Source organism: Pan troglodytes, chromosome 4 (assembly GCF_028858775.2).
Source record: "Pan troglodytes isolate AG18354 chromosome 4, NHGRI_mPanTro3-v2.0_pri, whole genome shotgun sequence".
NCBI lineage: Eukaryota > Metazoa > Chordata > Mammalia > Primates > Hominidae > Pan > Pan troglodytes.
The window spans coordinates 105,580,261-105,594,984 of NC_072402.2; the positions used below are offsets into that span (position 1 = coordinate 105,580,261).

The following is a 14,724-nucleotide window of genomic DNA, read 5'->3' on the forward strand; positions in this document are numbered from 1 at the left end:
TTTCCTTTATAAATTACCCAGTCTCAGGTATACCCTTTTAGCAGCATGAGAATGGACTAATACACACTTATGTAAATCCTTGAGATTTTAATCTTATCTCTATAATCACCAGCCCAATTAGAACCTCCTAAACTCAGTCTCGTTTATTATTCTGGGTTAGTCAAACCTACATAAGTCTGTAGTGAAACACACAAATACACAGACCACTGCATGCATCATACCCAACCAGCATTGGGGAGGTCATTTATTGTCTCTAAAATAAAACAAAAGACACAGTGTTTTGTTTCTCTTTTATTGCAACCCATTGCAAGGTCAAAGATTCACGGAAATATAGAAACTACAAACCGGGTGAATTTTCTTTATCCACTCAAAAGACATTAAAGACAAAGGACCAGAATTTTCCACTACAGCAATATATTTCATAGTCTTTATTCTGAAAATACTGTTGACATTTTGGAGAGAATAAAAAGCCCTGCATTAAACGTGTTCACATGTATTTACGACATTCTAAGCAAAAAAAAGAAACTCTATATTGCCCAGAAAAATTATTTTAAGCCTCATTTCAAAGCATCTAATGAGAACACATTCAACAACCATCACAGGACCACTCAAGGTGATGCTTTTTTCTGGCTGTTATTTTTTTATTTTTATTTTTTTTTGAGATTAATGCTTTGAGGCTGGATATGGTATTTCTATGGATTTCTACAAATGTACCAAAGCAGTTTTCCAGATTATGTTGCATCAGGCTTTCTGGATTAGTCAACATTTTAGAGAATAAGTGCAAGTCCCCACCCCACCCCCACCCCCCCAAGCTAAAGCATGTTATAGTGCTGTACTTTAGATTCAAACAATGCAACATTTAAAAAAATCAATTATACATTCTGAAACCATTTGACAACCAAACTGTAACACTCCAAAGGTTATTACAACTTTGAACTGAAATGGTACCATCTATATCATAGATGGCTCTCCCTTCTTTTGTCTTTTTTAACTATTTAAAATATAGTATGACATATATAAAAATTAAACTTTTGCATATTCACTCAAGCTACTATTACTATACATACTGTCTTATAAATTAGTTTTGGATTAAAAATCAGTTAAAATATTGTGAAATAAGATATTTCAGTGGTGGGGAAGTGGATATGAAAATGATACAGTTCAATGTGTAAGAAGAAATATAGTTTATTAATGTTAAACAGCTTTTTTCTTACACAAATTTTATTCCCTTCAAATTAAATTAGAAACCCATTTAGTTATGGGAAGAATACTCATGGTGCTTACTGACTAGATTTTCCTAACTGATTGGGATTAAAACAAAAATGCCACATCAGAAACATGTTGACATAATCAAAGGAAACAGTTGTTTACAAAAAAAGAGAATCATTAGAAATCAGTAAATGGCATTCAAATGTAAAGCTATCTTGTTTCTTACAGCTAATGTCATGTTAGCAATGTGAGACTTAAAGAAAGTGAAACTCAAACCTCAGTATATCTGTTAAAGACCAAATAACAGTTATATTCACTCAGGGAAAAATAAATAGCAACTTCACAAGTTAGGGTTTTGTTTCTAGTTCTACTGTGAAAGATAATCACTCTTTAGCTTAAAAAGGCTCCCTGATGTCCTCATTATAAATCTAGACACAGGAACAGTTATTTGAGCCTGAGTCCCTATTATGAATTAATTGTAAAGATGTGTTAAATCAAAACATATATTCATTTACTGATAGGTCTTGTCTTAACTGAAGCTGGCAATCTTTAATTAAACAAAGAAATGCTTATTTCTGACAAGTGTAAACAGAATTTCAATGAACAGATTTTCTAATTTTCTTTCTTAACTCATATATTAGCTAGCAATAGATCTTTGCAGTAGCATGAGAACTAGTCCAAAATGACAACATGCATATATCCAAAAAACCTGTTCAAGAACCCAAAGCAAAGCAAAAAGAGCAACAACAGTAGAAAGATTGTCTACTTATATCTCACTCATGAATCTTCTATTAATGTGACTACCCTCTCGTATCTCAGAAATAGACTTTAATAATTACCAAAATTAAGAAAATAATGAAATGATCTGTAGTTTTTAAAATAACTGCACACCATTAATTACATTGGTGGCTTCAATGCTAAGATTAGTTTCAAATATCATTAAAATATATCCTGACCAGTTACTATCCAGGAAATAAAAGCTAACACAATGTTAACATAAAACCAACTAAAATATTTAGTGCTCAACAGAATGCATTTGTAGAATAATGTATAATTAACTTTCGTGAGCTGGCCAGGGGAGTTCAGACTGTTGCCTCTATATAACAAATTTAGAAAAGGCTTTATTCTTTCTAGTCCCCAAGTCACCCACCAGATAGCAAGTTGGCCACCTGAGGATACACGGAGTTAGGCAGTGCCACAGTGGATAACATGCTACCTTAGTGGCCTGGAAGAAGGCTTCTCTGTCAGGAAACAATCTAGAGTAGATCAGAGCCCTGGTGTAGATGTGCACACGTGTGAATATGTGAGAGAGTGTAAGTGCCTGTACGTGTAACATCACTTCTGCTGTAGTCATCATCAGTAGAAGTGCACAATTCATCCCATGTAAAAAGAAGGCCTTCTTACTTGGACATCTCCAAGTGGCAGCAATTAGAAGCTCAAAATAATACATCCAATTTTTTGACTCTATATTAAAAATAATTTTTTTTTAAAGAGAAAGAAGCCTTTGAAGTTAAAAACTAAAAAGTTTGTGGCTTTCATAATCTTTAATTTCTAAGAAAAAAAGCCAGCTCACTTGGGAACAAATGACAACTGCACTTTTGGTATGCAGTATGCAAACAAGACACAAATACACATACTTGAACACACACAGACAGGTGACAGTTAAAACCCTTCCGAGAGATCAGCCCCCCAAATGTACAATTCTCCTCTGCTCTGCTGAATGATCCCAGTGGTCTAGGCGAGGCAGGAGCGCTAGGAGGAGGCGGCAGACATGTTGGGGGTCCAGCCCATCTGATAGGCTCTCTCCAAGGTCCTCTTGCAGTCCTGCAGGACGGTGCTGAAGGTGATGTGGGGGTACTGCTGCACCAGCTGTTCCACCGTCACTTCGTTGACCTGCAAACAAAGAAGAGTCACCATCACGCACAGAGACCACCAACACCACGCTGCTGCCCACGCTCACTGATGTGCTGCAGCTGGCTCACTGTGACACGAAGAGCCCTCGCCTTGTTCCTCCTAGCGATGTGAGGAAGGGTTTTGTGAGAAGATGTGTGTCCCATTTCATCTGACCTCTCTGATCTCCCAGTAACACACCTGCCCTTAGGGATTTTTAATGTAACATCAAGAAATCAAAAGTGTTTTCTAGAAGCATAAATGACTGTGATTTGTCAAGATCTTAACAATGTCCATTGAAAATCTAGTGCTTGGGAGGTAAAGAAGCAGTAAGATAGCTAATGTGCATTTGACTTCATCATCAACCCGACAGCCTTTTTAGGACAAAAATTGTGGAATGCCGGAGAGGACACACTAGATTCCAGACAGAAGTGTTGGGGAAGATGTTTATTTTTCTTCCCTTTAAATGTTAAGGTACGGCAAACTTCAAGTTCCTTTGTGAAAAGGGCTGAAATGTGAGGAATCAATAATTAAAACATACATGGCTGGCAGGTCAGAGATGGCCCCAATAGACCTTGACCATCAAAGATACCACCTTGATTCTTGATTAGACAAGGCAATCAGACAGGCCTAATTAAAACTAACATCTTTACAATTGCTGTGCTGTGAAGGGATTAATTTGTCAATTATTTTTAAGCTGATTGCAGTTCATATCACAGAAGTAGACAGTTTTCTTCATCCTTTAGATAAATAAATGATTAACCTAAGAACCACAACTTTTAGGTAGCTTTATTTAAAATCTTTATTGAACACTTGAGCATTTTCAAATACATCAATATTTCATTTATACCGAGTAAGCTAGTCTGAAAAAAGGGACTTGTGATACACATTTTTGAGCACACCTCTTGATGTCCATTATTGGAAAAGATCAGGACCACTAGGAAAAACCTAAAACAACATCAAACCCTTGCTGTTTGCTTTGAAAGCCTGCTTAGAAGTATGATGATCATGAAATTCAGCTATCTGCACTTTTCTGAAATAGCATGATGTTTTCTAAGTGATCTAGAAAACTACGTTATCTGTTAATTCTTTTTACATTATTGAGAGTTGATATTTCACCATTGTGTTAATGATACTAAATCTTTCCCAGAGCATTTCTCTACTTAAGACTTGCTTGTGTTTAAGTGAACTTTTATTCCAAATTTAACCAAGCCACATAACTAATTCCTTTTGCGATAAAGCTATGATTTATAACATTTTATTTTCAAAAGCTAAAATAATTTTGAATAAAAAAAGGAAAACTGATACACATATCGGAGTTGAAATATGAACTGATGAATTTAATATAATTTAAATGCATGCTCTAAGTCTAGAGTTCAGACAGCTTATAACAGTACATTTAGGAGTCATGTATCATCTGGCCTTGCCTATTCCTCTAGCATATTTTTGATACTATCCAGCCACTTGGCCTAGTTTCAGTTTATTAAGTTGTTCAAGTTCCTTCTGGTCTTGGGATCTTTACACATCCCTGGAATACTTTTTGCCCCACTTATCCATTATGACCCCTTTCACATGCCTACTTCCTACTCATCTTTGAGTTCTTAGCCTCAATGTCATTTTCCCAGCAAATCTGGATCACTGCCTTATCTCTGCTCCCCTCACTAAGTTACATAAGTATTCCAGATCATTCACTCTTTCAATACTCCCTACTTTTCCCCCATAGTACTTATTATTGTACTAAGTTTATGATTGCTTAGTTTAATGTCTATTTCTCTTGCTCCAATCTAAGATCTATAAGAACTATGATGAGCCAGGAATAGTTATTAGTGAGTGAATGCTAAAACAAATACAAACTACAAATAAAAAATAGAAATCCAAGAATAAGGCAAAGCCAGACACTAACATACTAATCAAGAAGACTAATGATTTCTTGAGGAACTCACATTCAGCTCAAGAATCTCCTCCTTCAGGGAAGCCCTCCCTAAGCAACCCAACCCAGAAGGTTGAGTTAGGCACCCCTTCCCAGTGCACCATGGCAGGCACCCTGCAAGGTATGTCCTCTCTTTGAGCACTCTCACACTGTACTAAAATTATCTGTCCACTTGCCTATCTCTTCCACCTGAATAAAAGCCCATGGAGATTAAAGATTGCCTTTTATCTTTGCGCTGTTCAAAATAGAGAACCAAGGCATGTTACTTCTTTAAGATTTGGTTTTTCTAAACTGTAAAGACAGGATAAAAGTACGTATCATAGGACTGTTATAGCGATTAAATGTAATAATATGCCTCGCACTGTGACTGATATAAAAAGCCCACCATACAGTAGCTCTCACTATTGAAGGAGACACTCAGTAAATGGTCACTGAATGCAAGAGTTAATTCATGATCTCTTAGGGCCACCAATTCTCTATAGCATTAATCAATATTGTTCCACCTCTAAGTTATCTCATAAAATAAACCTTGTTAACATTAGTTGTAATGTTTAAAATAAATCAATAACCAAGCAAGGAATAACTTTTAGAATGTTCTCCATGTACAAGAAGAATCTATTTTTTCTTAATGGTTTCTTGAGCAGATTCCAGAACTCTCCTTAATAACATAGTCCAGGTTTTAAGTAACTACTTTGGCATGGTTTGGATATTTGTCCCCTTCCCATCTCATGTTGAAATGTGATCCCCAATGTTGGAGGTAAGGCCTGGCGGGAGGTGTTTGGTTCATGGGGGTCTGCCCATCATGGCTTGGTGCTGTCTTCGAGATAGTGGGGGAGTTCTCTCGAGATCTGGTTGTTTAAAAGTGTGTGTGGCACCTCCCCCAACTCTCTCTCTTGCTCCCAGCCTCACCATGTGACATGCTTGCTCCCCTTCGCCTTCCACCATGACTGGAAGTTTCCTGAGGCCCTCACCAGAAGCAGATGCCAACACTGCACTTCCTGTACACCTGCAGAACCATGAGCCAATTAAACCCCTTTTCTTTATAAATTACCCAGTTTCAGCTATTCCTTTATAGTAATACAAACAGACTAATACATCACTGCCAGGAAATTTTTCCTTTTTTTTTAACAGATGTTCCCCATGCTGCAGTTAGATGACTTGGCTTCCTTCTGCCATAAACAAACAAAAGCATGCAGGTTTCACTAAGAGATGAAGTCATTTCGTCAGAGAGGAACCTTGGAAAATCTGCATCACATTGCAAAGAAGTAAATGTAGTCCAAGCCACTTGGCATTCAAGGAAGTACTAACTAAAAATAAATGAGAAAAGAATGGAGCAGAGAAAACATTCAAAACCACTGTTAACGATATGAACTCTTTTCTATGGTACATCTTTTCCAATTTATACACAGGTTTGTACAGAGTTTTGTACCTAGGGTTGACAGGCAATTTGTTTTGGAGGGCCAATTAATTTAAAAATAGAAAATATCTCTATGTGATAACTGTTTTCCAGGAAAAGGCACATAATTCACCTTAAGCAAACTGGATACATGAAGATATGGATTTATGAAGTATACAAATTAGAAAATAATTGTTCACTTTAGTAAATAATTTCATGGTAGGGTTAATTTATTTTGCCAGCTCCCCCAAGTGTATTTTATATATCCTTTGATTTCCCAAAATGCAATTTACCTATTTTGGCGGCACAAAGTAAAATACATCTGTAGTTGAGAATATAGATGATGATGTGTTTGTTCTCTGGCTTTCATAGGTTTGGGGTAAGAATAGACAATAATTTGACTTTGTGTAACTGTATGAAAAATGGCACCAGTAATCCTCTGTGCATATAATGTATCTTCTAAGCAATCCTTTTGCTAACTGTACTCTGTAAATTCTAGGAAACAAAGCAGTGGGGAAAATGCAAATATTTCATTTTAGAGCTCTGTTGCGTAGAAGTTATTCAGGGGAAATTCATGGGCTCCTACTTAGGGAGGGTTATTTTACTTATAATCTCTCCTGGCAATAGTGTGACAAATATTATACTACAGTTATGTTCATTTACTCCACAGAAGTACAAATTATGCTCACCTTTTCTTTGTATGGACTCCATAAGTGCTTTGGTGCCATAGAGGATTCAGCGTAAGACACCAGCAGAGCCCAAGTCCTTTTACATCGTTATGCCTACATGCACATTCCTGCAGACATTTTGTCATGCACAACTCCACTTGCTAGAATGAAAAGAACCTCTCTCTGTCCAACTCATAAAATATATGTAATATAAAAAGGGAACATTAAAGATGAAGTTTTTTTTTTTTAATTTCCCCATGATCCCTGGTTTTCTCTATTCAATTTCTTTTCCTCTTGCTGAAAACTATCAATGGCAACTCCAATATGACACATGAGATTTAAAAAATGCAATGTATCTTCTTAAAGAAATATGCTGCACTGTCATTGGAAGAAATTACTGTGATTAAAGGGGAAAAAACCATGTGCCACAATTTTTTTTTTAATATAAGAAAGACTGGATTTTATACTTCTCTCCAAATGCTGCATAACCATAATTTACATTTTCAAAATTGTTGTAACTCTTTTTAAGGTGGTAGCAATTTGTCTGGTATTTTAATCTATTTTGAGTTAACATCTATTAGCACTTTGTGAAAATGTGAGGCAAATTGCTATGCTAATGAAGGTAAATCACACCACAGTTTCATGATATGGCTGCCACTCTTAACGGAAGGGTAAGGAGAGAAACTTCAGAGTTACAGAGAGACGGTGTAACCAATTTATCTAGGCCATTACAGTCCCTTTATTAATTTCCACAGAAAGTTCCAGATAAGTGTAAACCCAGGCCTGACTTATCTCCTCAATGATACCTACTGTTCAATAAAAGTAATTTCTGATAAAATTTGCAGAAGAAGCCATTTACATTAAATGATGGTTACTTCCTTTTTGACTCAGGTTTTAAGAGAAGACATATTTATGATGGGGGAAAATATTTGACATCTGAGTATATTAAAATCACATTTAAAACTAAACCACTTAAAGTTCCTGACAACAAGGAGAATTTCAGTTATCTCTTTGTTGTTAGTCCTATAGGCACTGTCTGGTATATTCTTGCCCATTAGAATACAGGCTCTATGAGACAGATATTCTTGCTGGTTTTGTTCACTGTCAAATCCCTAGCACATAGTATATACTCAATAAATATGTGCTGGCTAAATTCATATAGGGATTGTTCAATGCATATTTATTGAGTACATTAAAAAAGCACCAAATAGTACTGTACCAGAAATTGTAGAGATAAGCTCACCTTGCTCCCAGACTGCTCAGCTAGAGTGGTAGCAGTCTCTAAAGTCCTGATAATATGGCAGCCCCAAACTCCTTTAATCCTCTGAAGTTCATACCCATGGTGATTCTTTGGGCTATTGTCTTTTCCATCTGACATCACCAGATACCTCTTTCTGGATATATCTTCCCTAGAGTTTCTAATAATTTTGCACAGGAGACCAAAGCAGCTCATGATGGTAGTTTAACAAGTTTTGCTGGGTCATGTGGCTGTCAGGGAGTACTTGGAAAATAACTAAGCTACACCTTGGATAACCTGATGGCAACCCTCCATACTGGAGATCATTCTTAAACCAAGTGTGTAGACTAAAAGGCATGCTAATGATCCTGGACATGAGTCAGTTTCCAAAACTTGGCAAAACCCCACACAGTTCAGAGGATTTGACTCTGGTGTTTACAGCATCAGCAGCCTGCTCAGGATGGCAGGCCCAGGAGGGCAGACAATTTGGAAATTTTGTGACATTTAAGCTCCCTTTTAATGTCATAGTTATCTGATGGCAAAGAATAAATTGTGGACAGGTCTCCTGACTCAAAGCAATGCCATTTCTATCTTCTGATTTCTTGGTCTTTGGGAGTTGGTATGCCTTCACCCCTATGTGGTGGCAAGTGGGAATGTGAAGGTCTATCTTTTTTTGGTTGGTCCTGCTGTCATGGTAGTGTTTAGTATCTGGTGCCTCAGAAGCATGCAATAAATGGCAATCTCAGATAAGGAGAAATTCTGTCACCAAAACTGCTCCATGCTCCCACTGCTAAACACGTAGTATTAGGCTTTCGTGTGTTAAGAGACAATCAAACGCTTCTCTTCAGCATGGTTTATTTTGGCAAAATACTTGAAAACAATTTGTTAATATTTTACTCAAATAACCGAGGCAAAATAAAAGTATGTCTCTGTTCAGGTAAGGACGGGGAAGACAGGAAAGGAATAATATTCAATGAACATCTATTATTTCCCAGACATCTAAGCATGAATACCCCTACTCAGATGGAATTCCTATTTCACACAGCTAGCAAATGGTAGCTAGAGTTTGAATTCAGGACCCCAACACACAGTGCTCTTTGCACTGTACCACATTGCCTGGCCCCTTAGGTAAGAAGGTGTGGTGTGGAAAGTGTCAGACTGGGGCCTAGCTGATCTCCTGCCCTGTAAAATGTTTACTGACATTCGTTTTTTTACTGAACATAAAAGAGATTGCAGTTTGCATATAAATACATTTCAAAGTCCTTGATAATGTTTTCAAAATGGCTGCTCTAAATGTAAATTATAATGGATCTCACTTGGCCTGCAGAACAGTCTGTTGTGGAGCTGTGGGTTGCATGAGACTTTGAAGCATGATGGAAATGCGATGAAGCTGCAGGCCTGACCATGGGCCTTTGGATAGGCCATCCGTGACTACACCAGAAAGGGGCACTGCTTCCTTTCCCGTCTCTCACCCATAAAAACACTTTCCCTTGTTACAGAGGTAGGATGGCCTGCAATCCAGATATGGTCCCTGCCCTCTTGTAGCTTATAACCTAGCAGGGGAGGAACAATGACACCACCAACAGCGAAGCCCGAGAAGTGGTTTCTAGGGAAGTGCAGGTTGCTGCAGAAGGAAGCCTGCAGTAGGCACCTCACCTGTTCCTTGAGGGCTGGAAAGGGCTTTCCAAATGAAGTGATATTTCAGTGGACTTCTGAAGGACAAAGAGGTGTCAGCCTGTGTACCACATGCACAAAATATGCACATATTTTTCAGAGAAGAAAGGAAACCAGCTCATGAGCTAGAATAAAACAACTCATCAGTGGTTACTTTGTAAGCTATGCAATGTTTCTCCCACCCCATCCAACAAACTCAAGTGTATACCTGCAGTAAGTTCTTGTGTGAAATAGCTCTGCTTTGAGGAAGAGAGGGGTGAAGAAGATGGACCCCTCTATTTGCAGGTGGGAAAAGTAAAGTGCCCACAGTATATCTGTGAAGGCATCACAAATAGCACACTCAGCGCCTGCCTCCTAATTCAGGGCTTGGGACTTCACACTGGTCTGTCACTCTTCACAGACTCCCTGGGCAATGTCACTGACTGCTAACAGCCCCAGAGGCTGACTCCTGGTGGCCCAGAGGCAGAGTGTTGTCTCTGGGACAATACGCCTCCGGAGCCTGCTTCTCTCCGCGTTTCTTGGCTCTCTGGGAAACTGTAGCGGATATCCATGGAACCTGGTATTCACCAGGTGCCAGCAAAAGTCATCGTGAACAATGCATATTCAAACAGACCTTAATGTGCTTTCAGCTGGTACCCACAGACTCTAAGATGGGCACATATTAAAAAGGATGAAATCAGGGTAATGTGAATTTTAGTAACACCCCAAATTTGCATGTAAATGAGGTGAGTCATCTAAGTGCAGTTTAAAATATTTTAAATAGGACACTAAGAAAAGAAAAAAAGAGCAGATGATATATTGATTTTTCCAGGATCCTGCACAGCTGACAACATGTGCCTGCTCTCTGCTGGCCTGTGTAGATTTTTATAATTCTATCTCTCTCCCTTTGCAGGAGGACTTCGCATGTCCCTGTTTGGGTGACATGCCACATTCTGCTGAGGTTTGCTATGTTGAGAGCAGGGAACTAGGAATCCGGTGCCGCTTTTCAATCTCTCACCTCTTTCTCTTCAGTGGAGAGGCTAAACTTCCTACCTTAGCACTTGGATCCTTTGTTCTCTCATGTGATCAGCTTCACATTCCCTTCCTTCCCTCTTCCTTTCTCAGACAAACCAAGGCCTTCTGCCATAAACCCTACAGTGACTCATACATAGCAAACTTATGATAAATGTTTACTGACATGGGATGAATTAAACTGTGTCTACAATGGCAAGCAAGATTCAAACAAGAATAAAGTGGTTGTCAACCCAACTGCTCATTAGAATTACCTGAAGATCTTTTAAAAATCCCAATGCCCAGGCCATATCCTAGAGCAGTTATATTGGAGTCTTGGTGGAGAGGGAGCCAGGCATCAATATTTGTAAAGCTACCAGGAGAGTCCAAAACATAGATCAGGTGAGAACTACTGGTTTAAAGCCACGGACTGAAAAGCTCCTAGAAGGCACAGGTGATTTCTGTTCTTGGGGATCTGAAGGCAAGGTCTGAACTAAGCACCTGCCCACTTCCCATGACATGACACCTCTGAGCTAGAGGTTCTGGGGAAAAGGAACTGTTGCTACTACAGCTTATTAGCCCTTCTTTTTTCAAATATTCATCACTGTCTGAAACAAAATGTGTATTCTTTGAATGTGGTAAAAATGGACTGGCTTCCTCTCCTTCAGCATCAAGTCTTAGATCTCTAATTAGGCAAAGCCAAAGGTGGCTTCCATCTGATCTTCCCAGCAGCTAAGGGGAAGGAAAAAAATTTCTCCTATCCCCAGTTCTCACATGGACCCAGTGCTTCCTCAGTGGAAAACCCATGATATGGAAGGAGAGGGTACTCATGATTAGGTATTTAATACAATTTTTTTTTTTTTTTTTGAGATGGAGTCTTGCTGTCACCCAGGCTGGAGTGCAGCAGCGCCATCTCAGCTCACTGCAACCTCCGCCTCCAGGGTCCAAGTGATTCTCCTGCCTCAGCCTCCCAAGTAGCTGGGACTACAGGCACGTGCCACCATGCTCAGCTACTTTTTTATATTTTTAGTAGGGATGGGGTTTCACTGTATTAACCAGGATGGTCTCAATCTCCTGACCTCGTGATCTACCCACCTCAGCCTCCCCAAAGTGCTGGGTTAATACAATTTTAAGAAAAGAAATTTTAAGAAGAAAAGTTGACTATGTCACTGGAGCCTAAAAGCGACCTGCTAAATATGGGAGTAAGCTGACCACAGAACATCCATACAACGCTTCATGCATGAACCTCATACCGGTAGCCTGGGGTCTTTAAGGGTGCGTTTTTCATACAGAGGTAAGAATATTACTCTTGGGTGGCAAAAAAAAAAAAAAAAAAAAAAAAAAAAAAAAACACCTCATCTAAAAATCCCAAAGTATACAGTAAGACAGATACTGAGAATGCAATGAACCTGACAGAGGCAGGCTCATAAATTCAGTCAACTTTGTCAAACGCAGTCATTCCATTTCAGAATCTGTAATGATTGGAAGTGCTATGCTCTGTCAATATCACAACAGGCCTGGCTTCATGCTGTCTCTTTTTCATGAAATGTGTGTTGCCTGTTAACACTAGCACTGCTTCTATTCACTTGAATTAGCACAGTGAGAAAGCAGCAAAGAGCTTGGGAGGATGGGGATCACAGAAACGCCTGCAGTGTTAAGTGAGAATTGGGGCTTGCTAACCTGAAGCCTCTAATTAAAGATTAGTGTGACAGGAAGTCCAACAACCAGACTGTCAGAGAGAAAAATTAGTGACATTTTCATTCCCTGTATCACCAAGCTATCCTCCACTGAGAAAGATGTTTCCAGCCAAGTGCATGCAAGCTCCAGGTACACAACCATGTGTTGGCCGCTCTAAGGCCACAAACCACTGGCCATGGACTTGGCCATGCTCAAATCTATGCATATGCACGTGTGGTGCAGATAAGAACCAGAACATACATATGTGGGACACCAGGATGGAGAAAGTTGCTTGGGGGAGTCATCTGCAGTGCTACAAATGGTTCGGCAAATGATCAGCAATTTGAAAAAAAAAAAAAAACAACTAGGCCCTAATAAGATAATTAATATAGTCACTAAGTAAGTGGTAAGTGCAATGTATTTATGGAACACATCTGGGTATTTCTAAATTAAACTCATGAAGTTAAGTTGAAAAACATAATTGAGGGGGAAAGCTCTCTGAACTAAAAGTCTGTTTTGTGCATAATGGCTTTCTTGGTTTCAGTTATTACTTTCTTACATAAAGGATAAGGTAGTGGTAATCAGCAAGTGCACACTTGATGAAAAAAAATCTTTCTAAAATTGCCATTTCCATTATGCAGAATTTATGAATTTGACCTGTTTCCTAAGACAAATTTATGATCAGCAAAAATTTATTCTGCATTAACGTGATCGGTAAATCCATAGATTCAAAAACCTGAAAATAAGTGATATTCTTGGTTTTCAGAAGATGAACTGTACATAAATCAGGGCATTGCAGGGCTGGGCTCTGAAAGATGCCAAGTTCAACCATGCAGCAGATGCTGAGCTCATCTGAATGTCCTGATCCCCAGGGGCTTGCAGCTGCCGTCACAACTCCCCAGCTATACAGAATTCATATGAAATCCAAGGGGGGAAGCTTTCTTACTTGTTTATTTATTTTCCTCTGTCTAGGTACGTTTTACAATCCATTAAATTATTAAGAGGCAGTGGGATCTGATGGTTTTCAAATTTACTTTTAGCTGTATAATACTTTCACAAACCGAAACTGTAGATTTCAAATACATAAAGCAGTAAGAATGGGGCTGCTCTGGTTGAAGAGAATGCAGATGAGAAACACAATCCAATCTACCCATCCATCCAGCATGCAATACATATTTGTCTAGCAACTAGTATGTACCAGCCACTGTGGTAGGTCCTGGTAATATAACATAGAAGGAGAAACCCACAGATCTTATATTCTAGTAAGGAGAAGGAAAGAGATGAAGGTAGGAAGGGTAAAAATTCACCACCACAACAAGAGCTAACGTTTATTGCTTGCTTCATAGGAGGAACACTACACAGATTAATTCACTCAACTCTCTCAATGTGAGACAGATGCTATTATTTTCATTTTACAGATGAGGGAATGGCGGCACAGGGAGACGATGGCGAATGCAGAGATAGCAGCAAAGCTGGCAGTCTGGTGAAGTGGAAGACAAGAGACAAGCATTCTCTGGCAGGACGGAGTGGTTACCATATGGATGCTGCTGCCAAGAGATGGGAGAAGTGAGAAGAGAAAAATGGCCACAACATTTGGTGACACAGAGGCCACTGCTGACCTTGAAAAGAGCAGCATCAGTGGCATGGTGGGGATGGAAATAGATCATAACAGGTGGCAAGAAAGTAAGGAAAACTTCCTAGACAATCCTTTTCAGAAATTAAATAGAATGGCAAGAAGAGAGGCTTAGAGGACCACAGGTGAAAGCTGATGTAGGATCAAAGTGAGGCTCTTTGTTCAGAAGAAGCATAACCTTGGCTGTCATTTAAAAATAAATAATCAGCAATTTTACAGTACCATAGCTGCCCATTTGCTTGTCCTCTCCCAAAAGGCTGCAGGCGCCATGGGGTAGGGAGTATATCTTGTTCACTGTTTTTTCTGACCTATCACCTATCACAGTGACTGGAATATAGTAAGCCACTCAATAGATATTTCTTGAAAAAATAAACTATTAATAAAATATATGATAAAAATTGGAGGCAGGAGAGGCTTAGT

At 38.9% G+C, this 14,724-nt stretch overlaps 1 protein-coding gene across 1 annotated transcript in view; it reads right to left on the reverse strand.

The window, feature by feature from the left end:
• Nucleotides 1-633: 633 nt before the first annotated feature.
• FBXL17 (F-box and leucine rich repeat protein 17) overlaps nt 634-14,724 on the reverse strand; it is a 525,181-nt gene continuing 511,090 nt past the window's right edge. Inside the window, exon 9 of the mRNA XM_016953578.4 lies at nt 634-3,102. Coding sequence (XP_016809067.2) covers nt 2,962-3,102 — 141 coding nt within the window. The 3' untranslated portion in view covers nt 634-2,961. The remainder of the gene's footprint in view (nt 3,103-14,724) is intronic.